This window comes from Zosterops lateralis (genome assembly GCF_965231275.1).
Source record: "Zosterops lateralis genome assembly, chromosome: 2".
NCBI classification, from domain to species: domain Eukaryota; kingdom Metazoa; phylum Chordata; class Aves; order Passeriformes; family Zosteropidae; genus Zosterops; species Zosterops lateralis.
The window spans coordinates 64,991,217-65,010,629 of NC_139763.1; the positions used below are offsets into that span (position 1 = coordinate 64,991,217).

The 19,413-nt window shown below is 43.3% G+C and overlaps 1 protein-coding gene across 1 annotated transcript; it reads right to left on the reverse strand.

Moving 5' to 3' along the window:
• Positions 1 to 15: 15 nt before the first annotated feature.
• LOC310906127 (fibrinogen-like protein 1) lies at positions 16 to 12,033 on the reverse strand. The gene is made up of 9 exons (XM_083855174.1): positions 11,854 to 12,033; positions 11,498 to 11,555; positions 10,147 to 10,231; positions 9,209 to 9,419; positions 8,002 to 8,161; positions 6,776 to 6,873; positions 6,607 to 6,695; positions 5,018 to 5,208; positions 16 to 4,078 (listed from the first exon to the last, which is right to left on the reverse strand). The coding sequence occupies exons 3-9, from the start codon at positions 10,219 to 10,221 to the stop codon at positions 3,889 to 3,891; spliced, it is 1,014 nt and encodes a 337-aa protein (XP_083711300.1). The 5' UTR covers positions 10,222 to 10,231; positions 11,498 to 11,555; positions 11,854 to 12,033; the 3' UTR covers positions 16 to 3,888.
• Between the last annotated feature and the right edge of the window lie 7,380 nt (positions 12,034 to 19,413).

Consider the following 19,413-nt stretch of genomic DNA (forward strand, 5'->3'; position numbering starts at 1 on the left):
TCCACCACTTTCCCTGGGATGTCTGACCACTCTTTCAGTGAAGAGTTTTTCCCTTATATCAAATCTAAATCTCTCCTGGCACAACTTGAGGCCATTTCCTCTGGTCCTGTCACTTGTTACCTGGGAGAAGGGGCCAACCAACCCCACCTGGCTACAGCCTCCTTTCGGGGAATTGTAGAGAGCAGTAGCAGTGAACTACAGAAGCCATGATGGCCTTTTTTGTTGTGTTTTAAAACCAGACATCACAAATTTGCCATTGGATTCTGCTGTAAGTATTCAGAATTGGGTTGGAACCTCAATTAACAGCAGAAGCAGAGCTCAGGCCTTTGTGAATGACTTAAGACTTTTCTTGCCCTTTGTAAGGAAAACTGCCTCTCTGGGGACTTTGCAAAGGCCAGGGGAATGCTAGTGGGCAAAAACAAGAAAAGAGGAGATGCTGCCCATGGAGGTTGGTCTAAGAGAAGAAGGGTTTAGGCAGTGGACTATTAGTCTTAAATCAACTCTCCCCTAAGGAGCCCAACCCTACATGCCCTTTAACCTGCCTTGTGGGTGTGAAAGCAAAATTAGCATGTGCTCCAGTCTCAGGAAGTAGGCTGCTATCTTTCTCAAAACTGGCTTTCTGAGCAGAGAGATTTCCCAATCCCACACTTCTTCCTCCCCCGGTTCCCCCACAGGCCAACAGCAATTTTAAAGGAAGAACAGCATCTCTGTGTGTTAGCTGCCAGTTCCGATGGCACCCCACTGCAGTGTCCAAAGCTGGCACAGGTGGCCTGACAGGCACGCGGTGTTACCTGCTGTGACAACATAGGAGGAGCAAGCCTCAGCCTTTGGCCACCAGAGTTAAATCTGGCTGTTTGAATGGCCTTTTTGATGAGTAACATTTTGCAGCTGCTCCTGGAGTGAGGGATCCGATTCACAGGGTGACATGAGCTCCCTCTTTCCTGGGAGCCGTGCCAAGATGTCAATGTTCAGCCCTTGGCCCAGTGTGGTGTTGGTGCCAGTGATGTGTTCCTATAAACTGTCACCTTGAAAAGCTGTTTAAAGCGCTTAAGAACATGTTCACACTTGAAGAGTTATCCAAAGGCAATTAAATTTAATGAGTCTTTAAATTGACTTAAATGAGCTGGAAATGAGACCTCTGAAGCAATTGCTGTTCAGGTTACTTGCCCTGTCTGTACTAAGGTAAGGTTTGTGGTCTGAAGTACTTTGACCTAAAGCAGCGATCCATCATCATTGGAGCTGCAGGTTTACAGTAGCTGTTTAAGCTTTGTTGAGACTCTCAGCGTGGGAGAGAGAAGCTGGAGAAACGGGAGATCAAATGTGGAGTGCAGCAACATTCAGCAAGCATTCCCCTAGCCTTCAGTGGGAGTGATTTGAGCTTGGTGGTAGTCCTCACATCCAGTAAGTACTCAGCTAGTGGCATTCTACCCTGTTTACTAAGATTAAAGGTGGTTCTGAAGTGCTTCCTGGGGTTTGCTGTGGGATTTGCAGGCTCCTGCACAAAGCACTGTGACCCTTGCATCTCAGAGGGGATTTCCTTTGCCACAGGAGGGCAGAGAAGGGGAAACGTTGTTCTAAATGAGATGCTGCTTTCTGCAAAGTTGTCCCAGTGTTGGGCTGTCTTATGCATTAAATGTACTTGGGTACATTTTATATCAAAGAGAGCAGGGCGGAACCCTGCCCTGCCAGCTTGTCACACTTTGGCCCCCCTTTCTCTCTCAGAGACAGGAAAAAGCACCATAATATTGATGCTGGCTGAGGGCAGTCCAGCTGCAATGCCTGCTCCTCCATACTGACACACAGGGAAACAGGCCCCATAGTCTGGACTCTACTTTGCTCATTGCTCACTTACTGAGGAACTGGACTGGGTGCTGGTTGTCTGATTAGGCCCTGCTGATTTCATTTCCAGCTTGATATTCCATTATCAGATGAGTTGCCAGCTGCTTAATGAACTGCCAGACCACAAATGCTGTCCCCTAAGTCTGTAGTTTCCAGAGTCTTTACCCTACTTCCTTAGCTCTCTTAGCTCTCTAGTGAAGAATGGGATTGATCATCACCTGCCAGAAGGCATGAATTTATTTCACTCACATTTCTGTGTCTTCCACCTAGTCAAAAATTATCCTTTCTGCCCTCAGTGCTGCATCAGTGGCCACATAGTTATAATGTGTGCAAAGTCATTCCTTATGTCCCAACATGCAGTTACAACCTTGCACTAAGATTTTACTGTATCAAAATATGGAAGTAGTGATCTCCCTTTCGGACAGAAAAGAATAAGTGCTGCCTTTTTGCATGCCTTTCTTTACAAAGGTAATCTCATTTCAGACATGTAGGTGCAAATTTCATGAGCATGCTTGAGAAGAGGGCAGGGGAGCAGTCTGGCCAAGGGCTTTAGGAGTGCAGCTCCCTGGAGTGCTGCCCATTACACTGGGTTGTTCATGTTTGCAGTCACTGGGATGTCTAGGAAGCAGAGGAACCAAACCAAGTTTTAAACTGAACCTTCACCTCATGCCTCTGCATTGTCTCCAGGACAGCTTGAGCCATGAAAATTAAACTTACCTTGCAGACCCTTTCAATTACCCAGGAAGTGAAAAGTGAAAAAACGCTAACACTGAAAGAATACATTTCTCATATTATGAGCTTTCCAAGATTTTGATCCAGATTTCTGTTCCCGTTCCTATTGTTGAAAACTAGATAAAAATTATTAAGTCCTACTCAGATGGTTTTATTTCACTCTTTATCGATATATATACAAATTACAATAGGTATGATAAAAAAGCAAGTAAATGGAAAAAGAAATACCAGTTTAAGAAGTTATCATAAATCAGAAAAAAAGGAAAGAGGTTTATTCTACAGCATGGTAGTTAAATGATTTGCATCAAGCTGACACCACTGTTAATTTTTAACTGTTGTTATTAATAGCTGTAGAAAATAAATTTTCAGTATTCCATTTCTTTCAGTCATTTGTGTAACTCTTTCATTTCACTCCAGTGAGACAATGAAAGCAGTGTCCTTTGTGGTTCAACCACTTTCTGATTCCCATTCACTAATGTAAAGTCATCTTGGTAAATTACAGGAAAATGTACAAATGAATCGTGATTGGATTTTAGGAACTTCTAGGAATATCTGCAGTCACCCTAATTTTAGTAAAATCTGCCTAATTTCAATCTGGGGTTTAAATCTGGGGTTTAAATTGGCAGGACTGTCTTTGCTTTAATGTTTTGTGTTGTACTCTAGCAGTGGATCTGCAGAGGGAAGCTATTGGAATGGAACCCATACTGTCCCTTTTGTGGCTGTTTACTTTGAAGCAGCTTTAGTCTGGATGCACATTAGCAACTGGAGCATGTCCATCCACAAGTTTGATTTCACACACTCCAGGAGAACTTTGCAACTGAAGTGTGGCAATTAGAACCATAGGGAAAGTTGCTTAAAAACATTCTCCTGATTCAGGACAAAGCACTAACAAAGGCACACCAGATGAAGTCCAATTTCCCAGCCCCTTGTTCTTTCCATCCTGATGTTCTCATAACTGAAAACTGGTGGTTAAAATCAAGATGAGAAAAGTTTAGACCTTGAAAAGTATAGATTGATTAAAGGACATGCTTAATCCTTCGAAGTCCAGAGAACTTTCAATAAACATTCTCCAACAAAGTCTTGAAAACTGCTGAAAAAGAAACCTCTGGTTATCCTGTGACTGAGATACATATGTTTTTTCTTAAATTGTTGCCTGGCTGTGCTCAAACAACTTGTGCTGTTAGCTTCAGCTAGCAGAAGCAGGTGCAACTCCAGCTATCAAGTGCAGGTTTGGCGATTGGCAGCAGCAGAGCACTGGCTATCAGCTTACACCATTCTTTTCAGCCTGTGCTTTCTCTCTTTCCAAAGCAGCAGGTTTCACCTGCTCTGACTGTTCTCTCCATCTCCACTCTCGCTGTCGACAAAGAACGGAGCCCTTATTTTCATGGCTGAATATTTCAGTGAGTACCACGTCCCATGCCATGTAGACCAAACTAAGCCATCATCATGGGGTCCACTGTACTTCCCTTTTTTGTAGTATCGCCCATTGAGGTTTACAGCATGGCACCTTGGAACAATGCAGGAAAGACAAAAAGGTTTAGCATATTCAGCATGAGAAGATATTGCATCATTGCAGTGAAGTACCCTTCTCACACAACCTGTATTTAGATATATCAGGGCACGATGGACTAAATGGTTAATGCATTTAGTGGAACACAGAGGAATATGTGGGTCATGCTGGTCATACACTGGTCAGATAATTTAGCCTGTTGACTCCTCCAGGTGTATTAACTACGGACATTAGAACTACAGGCCTGAACAAAGGGTGTAGTGCCATTTGGTACACTCTAGCTCAAGTGTAGGCAGCTCCACATTGACACCTAAAAATGCAGATGTCTTTTCATCGAGGTAAATCTTATATTGATATACATGTTTGTAGGTCCACCAATTTCAATTGGCATGTGATGAGAATCTGGTCTAAGAGGCTCATCCTGCACTAAAGCAGAGAAAATTTGAGAGTGTTATATCCCTGTTTCCAGGGCTGTTAAACATGAGTCCTTATCCATTGAAGTGTGGCATATGCTCAAACAGCAAATATACCATCATAACTGTTACGGGGTAACTCTGCCCTTAGACATGTTCCACTCTAGGGAAATGTCCTTTATTGACATTTCACCTTACCATGGCTACAGTTGTTTTCTTCACTGGAGTATAACACAAAGCACTTTCAGGAATTTTAACTGGGCTCTTTTCCTTCCAGGTCATTGTCCCTTGTGCATTTGTTGTGACCCATTGTATTAAGTGAATTCAATTTACCTGCTTTGCTATAATAGAAGAAGTAAATTGTTTTTCTTTGAGGATCTGTAGGTGTGAACATTTGAGGTTTGGCTGTGCAAGGTTACAAGTGCACAGAGCAAGCTCCAGCTGCTGTAAGGCAGGCAAATCCTCTCAGCAGTACAGCCACCCACACCCTGTGCATCCGAGAGGAATCAGCTCTTTTCCATACCTGTTAAACCACCAGCCACCCTTGTTCTCTGATGCACAATTGCCTGTCAGGAATTGGTCATGATCCTTATCAGATGTGGTGAACTGCATCCCTCTGTGAGAGGCTGACCACTGATCTTCAAAACTGCTACCACCAGACAGAGCGTCGCCAGCATTACCAGAATAGGTACCAAACCATAACCTGTAATTGTCCTGCAAGAATATGTGAAACATTTATTTGACATCCATTCTTTCTGCCTTTCCTCCCATTTTTTGAGGTCAAATTAACTCTAGACATTTCATCCATTGTCAAAGGTATGACTGTTGAAGTCAAGGGTGACTTTTGTCTCCATGCTTTAATGATCCTAATGTAGATCAATGCAGGATTTAAACTTTCAGAAGAGATTGGTAATTACTGCTGCTGCTACAAAGGGCTTCAGGTTTATTGTCGTTCCACAACCATTTAATACACTTTACAGCAAGATGGAAAGCTCTTTCTAGCTGATCAAGAACAACTTAGCAGAAAACTGCCAAGTGTCAAGTAATTGCCTTCATAAACAGATCAGTTCTTCAGCTAGAAGAAATGTTTAGTCATTTTGCTCTTCCAAGGACTAGAAGCTATCTGATTTCTATAGTCTTGTCCTGGTAGGAATACTTAAAATAATAATTCCATTGTGCACAGCTAATAGAGATATTTGATATTAAGTGGATTATCATTTTTGTGTTGTGGGCTTTCTCCTGTCATCATTGTCCTCATTTCTTTATGAAAAATGGCAGTGAGGTATTAAAATGAAACTGTTCAAACTTCTTATAAGAAACCTCTAATTGCAAACTGAGCATAATGTGCACATTTCTGGAGCAGGGATGGAGTTGGAACTAGGGCTGGTCCATGCAGTATCCTTAGGTATTTAGGCTACTTACATTTGGTGTTCAGGAAGGCAAGTCTGCAAAGAACAGCACCTGTATGGAGCTGGACACTGTCTACAGCTAGAAAGCACAACATGAAAATTCTGGATGTGTCTGTCTCTGGGCTTTCTGTGTCTGTTGCAGTAGGTGTAGTGCTGCAGGTACCTCTCTTCAAGATAGGAACTTACAACTGCTCTTTCAAAGCTTTGATTAGAACTCTCTGTTTTATTTTAAAACAAAGTTGAGAGGATTTGCTCCAGCACTTGCCTTTTATGTGACAGCTTGAAACACTGTCTTAGGAAGCAGAACAGGGTTCCATTTAGTTGCAGATGTCCAGACCCTAAGGGTCCTCTCACTCACAGAAGACTCTTAATCATGAGGCCAGAGGCAAATGTATGTGGGAATCCCTGTACCCTGTGGCAGGGAACTGCCCTTTGTTCGGGAGCAAAGTTAGCAAGAGGGCACAAACACATGATCCTGTCACTCGCTGACCTGGGCACTCAGTTGTAAGGAAAAAGTCCCAGGTTTATGTCACTGATCTCAGGGCTGTTTGTCAGCCAGACAAACTAGGAGGCCCAGGAAATCAGAGCAGGAAAGTTTTGCAGAGCTGTAGATACAACCTTGATACTGGTCTGATGCTGCGTATGCAGCTGCCCCACCCTCACAGACCAAAGCAAGCAAATCACTGCTCTCTCCATTTCTTACCTCCTCACTTGCAAGCTGAAAATTTTCATAGATTGCATAACGTCTTTCCCCATGCCAGTCCATCAGGTCAATCTTTAATGAGTTCTCTCCTAAATATAAAATTGTGTCATGTTAGATGAACTACATAATGCAAATTGGAAAGAAATCTATGGAGAAAAAATACTTGGACCTCTGGCAAGCAGGTCATGGATGTGCTCATTGCCCAGCCAGTATTCATCATTCTTGCCCTGGAATTTCCCAAATCCCAATTTGTAATCATCCCATTTCCTGCAGAAAGATACAAATATCAATTTCATCATGAGAGAGGATTAGGTAGTTTAGACACTTCAGCATGGTAACAAGTAAAACTTCACCTGCATCCCTAGATACTGTTTCCTAAATTATCCAACTCATCTAGAAGGAAATACAACTCACAGCTTACTTTTTTCCCCTGCTAAAACTGTGCACACACATAAATGGGGATCAAACCTTCAAAGTGCAGATGCAGTGCTCACAGACTGATGTTTCCAGTTAAATGGAAAAGGAAAGCAGCAGCTGTCACATTGGTTTACAGCAAAACACCTGATATTGTTTTTCAGCAAGTCATAGTTCATATGATCTATGTACTACCTTTGATATTCTCATATACTTCCTTGAGCATCATCATTTCCAGTTTTAGTAACCCCGTGTTTATTCTCTCTCTCACATTGTTATTATGGATATTCATTCTGCCTGACCTACATACTAGTCAGTGCTCCTTTTCAGGATGTTTTTATTTCACCTGAATTACCATGGCCGGATAGCCACCACTCTCTGGGCAAGATGGCTTAAGAGTCAGTTGAGGTAGCTTTGCAATGCACTGCATAGACTTTAGGAGGCATTAGATATGCCCTGAAATTGTGCATGCTGTGATAGTGAATTAATGTTCATGGGACATTTCTTCTTAATTATGCTACCAGAGCATCTCTCCTCCTGTAAATTTTAGTGTGAAAGTCATCTCTCTGGGATTTTGCATAGGAAAAGGACAATCTGGTTTGGCATCTTTTAGAATTATGAATTATTATTTAGAAAATGTTACAACATGCTGAACATAATTCCTGATATGAGAACAGATCTGTTCAACAGGTCTCAGTCTGTGCACTGGTAGCAGATACCTGCCAATTTGGAGCCTTTGACAGTCTTCAACAATGATAAAATATGCATTCAAATGCAGAGAACCCACGGAAAAGAAGTTACAGATCCATTTTGAAAATGGCCCCCTGTTGCCAATAGGTCTCACCAGATTGTCCTAATCCTACATTATCATCACTAATATACAGTCTTGCATATCCTGCTTCTCAAGGGTGGGGTTTTTCCCGGCAGCCGGACAGGGGTAGGAGCTGGCAGAGTCCTGTTGATGGAAGAACAGTGGCCCACCTGTTGAAATTCTCCTTGCCGTTACTCCGCCGCTGGAGGACAGTCCAGCCCCCGCCATCGGACATGTCACAGAACGCCAGGAAAGGCTCTCGGTCCGCCCTGGGCCTGATCCGGTAGTAGCCACTGGTGGTGCTTTTCCGGTTAAACACTGCAGAGCAATCTGGGCACAAGGGCATCAGCTTGTTAAAGGGGCTGGGGGCAAAGCCAAGGGCTATGTGCCACCAAGAGAAGATGTCACTGAGAGGCTGTAGGGGACAAGGACACTTGGCCAGCCTGTGCATAGCTCTGTAAGGTCAAAGGAAATGGTGCAGCAATGTAGTAGCTATGCTGGTTTGCAAGCTGCCAGCCTGGCAAAGAGCTTTAAGGCCTGAGAGCCTTTCCAGCCATGCCCTCTGAGGGAATAATGCCCAAATCCTTGGGGAGATGCAGGACAGCTGCAGCTTAGCCTGAGGCTGTATCATGAAAGCTTGGGACTGAAACTTTATCTGTCAGCAAGATCATTTGCAGGGAAGCTAATTTCCATGTGGAAGGTAAGGTCCCCTCAGCTATACTTCTGATAAGATCAGAACAATATTTCTAAAATAATAAGCTAAGCTCCTGTGTCCAGCTCTACCAGGGCTGGATCAGGAGAGAGCCTTTCTGGATCTCAGTGCTTCCCACTTTCAATATAATGCCCAAAGGCTAAAATCTTATGACCATGTTCTCAAAGTAACACTAAGGAACAAAGTATGCATGCCTGTTCCTGTGCCACAGAAATAATGGGGGAGCTGAGGAACAGGGAGGTAGACCTGGCTCATCCAAACAAGTCTCAATGCCTGCAGGCACTCTGGGCTCCCCTAAGTCACTCAGGGAATATGGGCTCTTTGAGAGCAGGACCTATCTCTTCCTAAAGCAGATGCCTGATTTAAATCTGATGGAAACCATGAGAGGTGACTGTTCCTCTCTGCAGGTAAGAAGCCCAGATGAAGATGTCCATTTTGTGCCTGGGTAACAGCTGACTACAGCTGGGATAAGTTACTCTGGCCCTGAGGGATATCTTACAGCATCAGGCCAACCAGTCAGCTCTTCTCCTTCCAATGTATCTGTATTTTAAATCACAATCCACTTTAAAAAAAAAAAAAAAGAAAACTTTTAGCAGAAATAAAATATGACACATGGGACACTGCAGGGAGAAATAAACATTGTGGCACACTACTGCAAACTGTACCTTGGTCGTACACTATCAAATTTCCACTGGTTGTGGGTAACAGTGTCTCATGCTGCACGCTCCTGTTGCCTGAGAACAGTTCACTTCTCGTTCTGTGGTAAGTGTTCCCCAGTATGTCCTTCAGCTGCAAGTCATATAAGTAAAGCGAGTCTTGAAGATGTTTTAACCTTTGTCTTAATTTATTGTTGTCCAGGAGGCAGATATCTTTGTCCTGTGGAGAAAATAAAACATTCCCCCTCACACACACTTCAGTTGGTGGTAAGGAGAGACACAGAGAAAGGAGAATCTGCCTCCTCTTGATCCTAGCATGTCACACTGCCTATGTGGATCAGCATGATTTTCATGGTGATCTCTTCCTAAGGTGTCCAAATCTTGCACAGCGTGAGTTGTTGGATGGAATCCAGTGGAAAAGGGGTTTCTGCAATGACCTTGGCATTGATCAGAGCATGTCAGAATATGATCAGATGCACAAAAATTTACTTTGGACAAAAATAATTTGTCCTGACCCCTACTTGATGAACTCAAGGGGAAGGTTTGCAAACTATGAAAGTGCTCAGGTTGATAAGAGAGGGAAAAGTTGGCACTTGCAACTGTAGATGGGCGAAACCAGCAAGGTTCCAGAATTAGCTTTGTGTAAAACTGAAAAAGAGTTGATATTTTGTCTATAACAAAACACTTTTCAAAAAAGAGATTTTTGTTGTTTTTGTTGTTGTTTTGAATTCTTAGTAATGTCAGTTCAGTCTCCCAGACAGCTGCACAGCCCTTAATGCTATGAAAATCCTGTATTATCAGGACAGCATTCCTTTAGCTGCAGGCAGATGCCTTTTTGCTGTGCTCTTGCAAGTCTTCATCCCTCTTGTGGGGGAGTATCCATCTCTGCATGACTGGGAATGGTGAACCAGGGAGAGAGTGTACAGACATAGCTAAAAGATACACACCGAGAACCTGGGTGCAGGTGAACCAAAGCTGACCAGGAGAAGGAGCAGCAGCAAGCAATGCATCATCACACTCATTTCTTATCACCTGAAAAAAGGGATTGACAGGCTGTAATGGAAGCTTTTTAGTTCCTCTCACAACTTAATCGCCCCCTCACAGTTACGTTTAATTCCCCAGGAGATGCTGCAGGATTTGTTAAGGAGGTTGCTTGAAACTCCAGGCAGGACAAAATCAGGGTAAGATGTATATTAAGGAGAAGCTAAAGAAGTGCAGTATGCTGACAGGGATAAAAGCTCAGGCCTGCTCCTGATTCCCTGCAGAAATAAATACTCTGTGTGACTTTCCAGCAGCTTCTGTATCTCCTCCCAGGTATCCACACAGACAGGAAGTCGCTCAGCAATTGTCTCCTTGAGGACTTTTCATCAAAATCCCACAGGGTTTATTCAGTCCAAACTTCTCAAAGTGGAATTAAGAGGAATTTGCCTCCTGGTTAAGAGACATTGCCCCTCCTCAGTCCTTGGAGTGGTCTGTGAGGATGGGATCACCTTGGAGGCCAAGTCACATGTGTGACAGAGTGGACATAGGATAATTTTTCCTTGGATTTCAGGGGAAAAGATTTCTACTGCTAATCTGCCCTAAGACACAGATGTGGTTTTGATTGGAGAATCTTAGCTAGAAAATATGCTAAGTGACTGCCACTGGGAACATGCAGCTGAACGTGAGTGAACAGTACAAATTGTTCGTAGTGTGCTTGGATGGTGCTTTAAAAAAACAAAATAAGAAAGAAAAAAATCTGAAAAACAGGCTAAACACAACTCCCCTGCTTCACATCTGGAAGTGCTGCAGAAACTTGGCTCCCCAGCTCTGTACTGAGTGATGTGCTTTGCTTCATCTATGGCTCTATCACATCCCCACAGCAGTTGATGCTAGACTGCTTCCAAACCACCAAAGCTGCTGCAACAGAGGAGCCCTCTGCCAAGATGGGCAGGCAGGGCTCAAAGCAAGTTGAGGGAAGATCTCCACAGGAGTTGCCCATAAAAGATGACATGCAGGTAGGTGCCCCAGTCTGTGGCAATTTTTCAGCTCCTAGAGAGAAGGATTCAATATTGCAGCAGGGGAACCCTGTGAGCCCAGGACCACTGGTGCTGTTCACACCACCCCACAGTGGTGCCAGTGGCTGCAGCAGTGGTTCTGAGGTCACAGTCAAACCCCATGTGGTGCCCATGGGTGTTGGCAAAAAGCTACCAGGAAGGGTGGGATGAGTGACAGCTCCTGGGAAACAGACAGTGCAGAGCAGAGAGAAAAAAAGCAGCTCCATCCACACCTTTACCAAGACACATGAAACGCACCTACCTGTAACTTGCCTTTCTTCAGACCTCCTCCTGGAAAGATTATCTCCCTTACAAGTCAACTGCAAAAGAAAGTGATCATAAATCTGACTGTATTTCAAGAGGTTGATGAGATTTTCCTCTCCAGATGACCCACATCAAGGGCACAGAAGAAGAATGTTTCACAGCACTAGGGAGTTTCACAGAAAAGGTACTAGCAATTCCATGTATGAAGGAGTTACCTAAACCCCAAGTTTTCTGTTGTTGCCCAGTACTCCTCTTGCTGCTTCCCAGTGACAATAAACAACAGGAGGTTTCTATCAACAGTGCTCTCTAAAGGAGAGGGGAGAGGGGCTCTGCTGCTTGTGTACTATTACCTACCTTGACTAGGAAGACCAACCAAGACTGACTTCTTTGAGTGTTTATGTGAATCACTCAGACTAATACTCCCATGTGGGAGTTTTGGCTCATGTGTTTTAACACAGCCAGGGTCATTTCAGTAAGTCCTGCAAGGTGGAAATAACACAGCTTTCCCATTCAGCATTCCTTTTGCTGTTTAATCTGTTTTATAAGAGCACAGCTGTAATGCCAAAGAAACTGCAAATCTGAAGCAAGAACGAATGTGGGGGTATTAAGCAAGATTTGCTGTTAGACTGAAATCTCAGGAGGGTTGTGTAACTCTCCTGTGAGCTGGATGATTAGATTTTCTAGTTAACACAAATAAGGACATTTGTGGAAAAGAGAAAAAAAACACAAAACCAAACAGATGGGTGACTCCTTTTGCATTATGGCCAAGGAATTACAGATTTATTTTTTTTTTAACAGCAGGAATGTTCCATTTTACAAAGTGTTGATCAGAGGAGAGACCATGGGTACAAAAACAAGGCACATAAACCCATGGTAAATGTCTATGCTACTCTTCAGGAAAGCAGGACTGTCCAGCTACTACCAACTACAGCGATGCTGTTTATTCCTTAAAAACTGCATTCCTCTTCTCCCGCAAGAACCCTGATTCTTTCACTGCCAAAGGATTATGTAAGCAGTGCTTTTCTTCTCACTTGTTTTCTAGCCCCAGTTTAAGACTGGTTTTGACAGCTATGAAATTAAGTATGTGACATGTTTCCTCTTCTCCCTAGTGGGTACTTGGCCTTTTTTCTGCCCCAGGAACTGCAGCTGGCAAAAGGGTGCTCAGGTACCATGCACTGCAGCACAGGGAGGCTGTATATCATCCCCTGGACCTTTCACTTACAGCAGCAAGTCTTTCTCAGCTGGACCCATCCAGACAGTGCTCAAGATGCTGTGCAACAATTTATGCTCTTGTCTAGGTCACCAAAAATCTCACTGGCCTGTGAGCATCTCCTGATGCCAGGTGGGATCAGAGACAGGGCCGAGGCTGTGGTGTCAGTGTTGGAGTTGTGGTGTGAGTAGCACAGTCAATGCCTGCAGCTCTCTGCAGGGCTGTATGATTATGGAGCATCACAGCATTAAGTTCTGCTGGTCCCAGGGCAGAAGGGAGCAGCGAAACTGCAGTGCCAGTCAAACTCACATGTGTGCTTTGTCACTGCAGCTTTGCAGGAACAGGACTCAATCTCCAACCCTTGTTCAGTGGCTGCCAAAACATCTCTCAGAGCCAAGACATCTGGAGCACTCTCATGCTGCCTCTGGGCCTCCGCCAACGTTCACCTCAGCAACATCTGCATGTGAAAATCCCACTCAGCTGGAACATGGTTCTTGCAGACCTGTTTCATGATTAATTTATTTTCCCAGGCTAAAGAGAGCTTTAGGAATATCTGAAGCACAAGAAAGAGGTTGCCATGAGGTTGAGTTCACATGAAATGGGTCTAGCAGGAGAATGTCTTCAGGTACTGCTCCACTGGCTCAGAGCTAAAATAATCAAGTCATCATAAAGAATGAGGACACTGTGTGATCACCAGTGTTTCCTCACAGATGTTGAAATCCCTAGGCAATGTGACAATAAATGCCGGGTTGTCTTTTTCCTGGAATACATATGCTTCACAAATATTCTGGAATGCAAATTCCCTTTTAGTTACTTGGAAGGAGATTAGATTCCATTTTCTTAAGATATTCAGTGATCTTGTCAGCAAAAAATAATAGTCTCATTAACTAAAACCTTCTTACCCTGCTGTCCTCCACCTTCCTTCCACCAAGAGTATGTAGGTGCTGAATAGTAGTCACAAAAAACTATTATTCACACATTAAATGCAATACCAGCACATGCAAACTGGTGGATAAATGTAACTGAAGAGCATTGCTCTGGGGTAGCTCTTGATATTCCTACAGTTATGGGGGGAAAATGGCTTGGGATGAAGACAGGAACATGGCACTTGATGGATATTAACACCTTCAGAGCCCAAAGGAGCATCACTGCAGCTGGAAGACAGTAGTGACATCTCAAAACTCTTCTAAGATCAGTTTCTTGTTGATTGATTGTTCTTAAAGGGGAAAGGCAAGAAATGAGTCTGCTTCAGACTCCAAAGCAGGTAGAGAGACCTGAGGATTTCACAGCAAGAGTCTGACTACCTACCTGTAGTAGGAAAATACTAGGATAGTCTGGACCCAGCTCAAAACCAGATCACTTGCAGTGAATCCAGGCACTCTATGCATTTGCATTATTTTTATACTTTCCTATCACATCCCACCTTCCATGAATACCCTGCTCACTGGGAGAGGCTGCAGACCAGGCTCCTTTGCAGGCACTGCAGGTGTGGAGGTACCTACCAGGGGCCTGCAGGCCCTTGATGTTTGGGCTAGTGTACATGTCTGCAGGAATCTGGGCTGCCAGGTCTTTTAAAACAAAGTTAATATATGAGATCTGAAACAAGTATTTATTGTTTTTTTAATCTAATAATAAAGGGTTTCATCAAAAGTAAGATAAATTTAAAAGACCAGGATGACATCAGCCACCATAGTTTCAACCTACGAAATAACCGAAACCGGCATTTGCGCATGAAAAGTCTGTGGTTGGCAGGCAAGGAATAACCACAGAAATCTGTGTACAAAGAAGCAGCAATGGTGGCAGACCATGAAACATGCTAGATCTGAATATTTTGATAATGTTCAAAGAGCAAATACATAATTCAGTTTAACTAATGAGTCTGCATGCAGCCTAGGAGTATCTAATGGGTTGACACAACAAATGTAATTAGTTTGTAAGTTCCTGAGGGCAAGCACAGGTCCCAGCAATCCTGTGTCAGATACAGCTGTACCAAAGGGAATTAATCACAAGACCAGAGGGAGTATATGGATTCCATGATCTTCTACCTACTTCAGGTCAGAGAACTTCCCCAACCTAATTCACTCCCATTTGAACTGGAACATCTCTTTGAGAAAAAGACATTTTGTTGTAAAATATTTAGTGCAGAAGAACCAGCCACAAACCTTAGCATGTTCTTCCACTTTTTAATAACTGGCATTGTTTGTTGTTTTTTTTTGTTTGTTTGTTTGTTTTGTTTGTTTTGGTTTGTTTTGTTTTTTTGTTTTTTTTTCCTCGAGTCTGAATCTTCCAAGTCTCATCCTGCAGCCTTTTAATTTCATTATGCCTTTCTCTGAGAAGGGGAAGAGCCCTCTGCTGCCAAATGCCTTTTTCCCTGCTAAAGGCTAGGTCCACACACAGAAGCTGTATGCTTGCTCCTGGCTGGGAATCTAAACCTCCATTATCTGCTTTGGCTGTGGGTGTGTGTGCAGGAAACCCAGCAGGGTCATGGATCAAGGGGCTGCTTGGAGCTGTTCCGAGGCAGAGCTCAGGAACATGGCACAGGCACATCACACTCGTGAGCAGGGCTCTTGGCTGGCACAGAGAGGAAGGGCAGGAAAAAGTTCTGCTCCTGGAGAGATTTCATTCAGGGCAGTTTAATGTAGAACAAGTACATAGAGCTGAGAAGAGCTGTGGGTGGTGTATGACAGGGTGTGGTGGAGGTGGTCTCACTGGGCATGTTGAGGGGGCTCCAGGAACTGCAATACTCTGCCTAGATTTGGGAGCCTGATCTGCCATAGGCAGGGACAAGCAGCAGAGATATGTGATCAGGACGGAATCAGAACTGCAAGTTCTGAAGGAATCTCTGCAGCAAAACAGAGAGGCACTAAATCAATGTAACTGCCTCAAAGGTTAGGCAATTGCTGAACAAGTACCTTCCTAGACCTAAATGTTGATGGTGTAAGTCTGCTTACACCCCTTCTGGGGCACCTTGTCCTTTTTCCAGATCCAGCCCTCTCTGCCTGTGATTAAGTCACTCACATTAAGAGCCATATAAAGAGCTCAGGCAATATTTCCAAAATTTTTTCTGCTTGTTGATCCAAGGATCTCACTCCTTTTGTCACAGAGCTACATACCACAACCATCTGTCACTGGCTAATCCCTGCTGTTGTTCCAGGACTTTTAAGTGTTATCTGACTTCCTCTGCCACTGATGCTCCCAATCTGACCTGCATGGTGTTAGCCGGTGCAGCCAGGATGACTGTGATTCACAACACCTTAGAAGTTAGTCCAGAAATGCCTGCCAGCTTTTTGACATGTGCACACACAGGCCATGCAGGTGGCAGGTGCCTTGCTGGGAGTTAGAGGGACTGTAAGTAGACCTAGAAAGTTTTTAACACATGGTCCTTCAGGTACCAAATATCATCCTGAGGTCTTGTGTTCTGAGCCTGACTGTGGATGCAAGTTACAATTTTCTCAGTGCCAGGCAGTTCTTATTCTATCTGACCACAGCTACAACCTCCATGTCAGCTGCAAACTTCATCCCTCAGGATTTTATCCAGGCCATGGTTTAAAACAAAACAACACAACATTAAACAGTGTAAGACAACACCCAATCCCTGCAGAATCTCTCAGGAAAAGAATTGCTTAAGGATAGATTCTCTTTTAGTTATTTTAAGACTAGTGTGCTGCACTTACATCAATGTGAAATGGATTGATAGAACCTTTTTAAATCAAAGTTATTTTCTAGCCAGTCAGTTGCTTACAGAAGCAACAAAATACTTTTATTTTAGCAGTAAAACTTGCAATCTTGTTTTAGAAATGTATTTGACAAAATTATTTTCTGTAATCACATGTTGATTTACAATTACTACTAATATTATTATTATTGCTTCTACTATTAAGCTTCTTTAATATTTTATTAGTTGAAACCTTCTTTCTAATCTGCTCTCATTTCTCAGGGAGCAGAGCCAAGCTGACAAACTGTGACCATCAGGTCATCTGATTTACCTGTTTTTAATATTGGCAGAGAATTTTCATTTTTTTATCCACTTATTTTCATATTTCTGCTATCTCAAGACTTAATAAAAATGTAATTATTTTTCTTGTCTGTCTTAAAAGAATCTTAAAAGATATAGAAGAGCAATACCTAGCAAATTTAAAATCTGTCAAGTTAAGAGATTCTGTTTTCCACCTTCTCTGTTATTTTTGGAATGCAAAGTATGTCATCACCCCTCTGAGAAATGCATACTTAATCCTGCTCTTTAGCCAGTATGTAACTGGATTATTTACAAAATATTGAAATCTTTTTTGCATTTTTTTGACAATTCAGCTGTTTTACACTGATGAAAAATTGTCAAGGATCAGAACTGGATTCTTAAGGGTTATTAAATATCAGTATCATGACTCAACCAGCAAAATACAATGAAAAGTATTTACAAGTCTTGAATTTAAAAAAACCAGAACACTTTTAATGCTTCTTTTTTACTTTCGGCTTTACGAACCTTGGATCTTGTTCCTATACTTTTCTCTACCAGCTGAGAGATAGAAATTTAATTTTATTAGTAAAAAGTTGGTGGTTTTATTTCAGTCCAGAAGTTAGGGTCTTAATAGATCAACCACCAGGAAACTCATGATGATGCATGAGAGCTGGCAAATATTCTACAGCATCACCAATGCTGTAAGATTAGCAACAATGAAAGAAGCAGTCACAACAATCAGTATCACTGGCAACGGAGCATCTATCTATTTGATGAAAACTGGGAAGAGCTGTTCTTCCTTTTAAAGTGCACCTGCAACCTTAAGCTGGCCAGCTCTGCAATTCAGCCTGGATGCCAAACTGGAAGCCCCCCTACCTCCTTTGGCTGGTTTTTACAGGTTGTTCTGTGAGAAATCCAATACCTCAGTCGCCTCCACATCTTGGTGGTTCCAGAGCCCAGGGCAGGGGAAACTGGATTTTTTTATTTCTGCACTTTTCTGTGATGTGGGCCTCCCCCTGCCACTTCCACCAGAGAGGTGCTCCACAGGTGTGAACTCCTGCAGAGAGTAATTCACAGGATCCCCACCCGGTCCACGGGATCAAGTCTGTTCTAAGTAACCTTCACTGCAAGTACATGAAAGAAACACGGTCTCCAGTCACGGTATAACCAGAGACATTTATGAAAAGTGTACATAGCCTTTCTAATATTTTCACCATTGGGTTAGAAAAGCATGAGCCTGGATAGCCAATAGTATAATTATTAATAAGCTTGCTAACCAATAATATTTGTGATCAATTGCCTAATAGCAATATCAGACTTTTCTCTCAAAGATAAACACTTATATAATAGTTCTTTTTCTACAAACTACTGTGCACCTGCTACTTGTTACAATTTAAAAACTTTGTTACATCTTTCCTGCCTTGACTGAATAGTCTTTTCTTTCTAACTATATGCTCTTTGTTCTCTTAATTACAAGTTCCTTTTGTTTCCTTTTCCTACACTGCACATGTGATTTTTTTTTTTACAACTAAGAGAAATTTAATTGAATGTTTCTTCTCATCATCAGACTTAGTTTCCATCCTTGTTTAGCTGCTTCTCAAATACTGAGAATAATTATCTGAATGTACCAAATATACTTTGCACCAGCCTCATGAAGTTTAACAAGTTGTCAGAGTCTGTACAGGGGATGGGTCCTGGTCCATGGCAAGCTGAACATGAGGCAGCAGTGCCCTGGCAGCCAGGAGGGCCAACCCTGTCCTGGGGTGCACCAGGCACAGCATTGCCAGCCAGGCAAGGGAGGGGATTGTCCTGCTCTGCTCTGAGCTGGGGCAGCCTCACCTCGAGTCCTGTTTGCAGTTTTGGGTGCCACAATATAAACAAGACATTGAGCTCTTAGAGAGTGTTTAAAGCAGGGCAACGACGATGGTGAAGGGCCTTGAGGGGAAGCCATATCAGGAGTGGCTGAGGTCACTTGGTCTGTTCAGCCTGGAGGAGACTGAGGGGAGACCACAATGCTGCCTGCAGGTTCCTCATGAGGGGGAGAGGCAGGCACTGATGTCTGTGATGCCCAGTGATAGGATCTGAGGGAATGATCTGAAGGTGTCTGAGAAGGTCTAGGCTGGATGTTGGAAAATAGTTCTTCACCCAGAAGGTGGCTGGGCACTGGAACAGGCTCCCCAGGGAAGGGGTCACAGCACCAGCCTGACAGAGCTCAAGAAATGTGTGGACAACACTCTCAGGATTCTTGAAGTGTCAGGAATGAGATAGGAGCTAGACTTCGATGAGTACTGTAGATCCTTCCATCTCTGGATATTCTATGATTCTATGTTTCTGTTTCTTGCTACTACGGTCTCTACTAGATATTTATGTATGCACATATTGTATTTACATATGTATATACATATTTGAAGGGAAAAATTTCTCTTTAGTCTAGTGCTCAGAAGTGCTCCCTATTCTCAGCATTCACCTTAAGAATTTTATTTCCTTTGGACAGGGAACATCCCGGAAAGGCTCCTGCCATCGGTTACCGTATCCTTCCCCTGCCAAGCCCCAGCAGCCCTGGGAGCAGCTGCTAAAAGCTCGCTTTGGGCTCCCTCTGGTGTCGACCGTCCTGCAGAAAAATCGTCCTGCAACTCCGGCCTCAGCAGCTGCAGCAACACTGTTGTACCGTGGGGTGCCCAGGGACTGACCGCTCCTCACTGCTGGTTGGTAACGAGGCAGGCGTGAGCACAGACAGGGTAACACATCA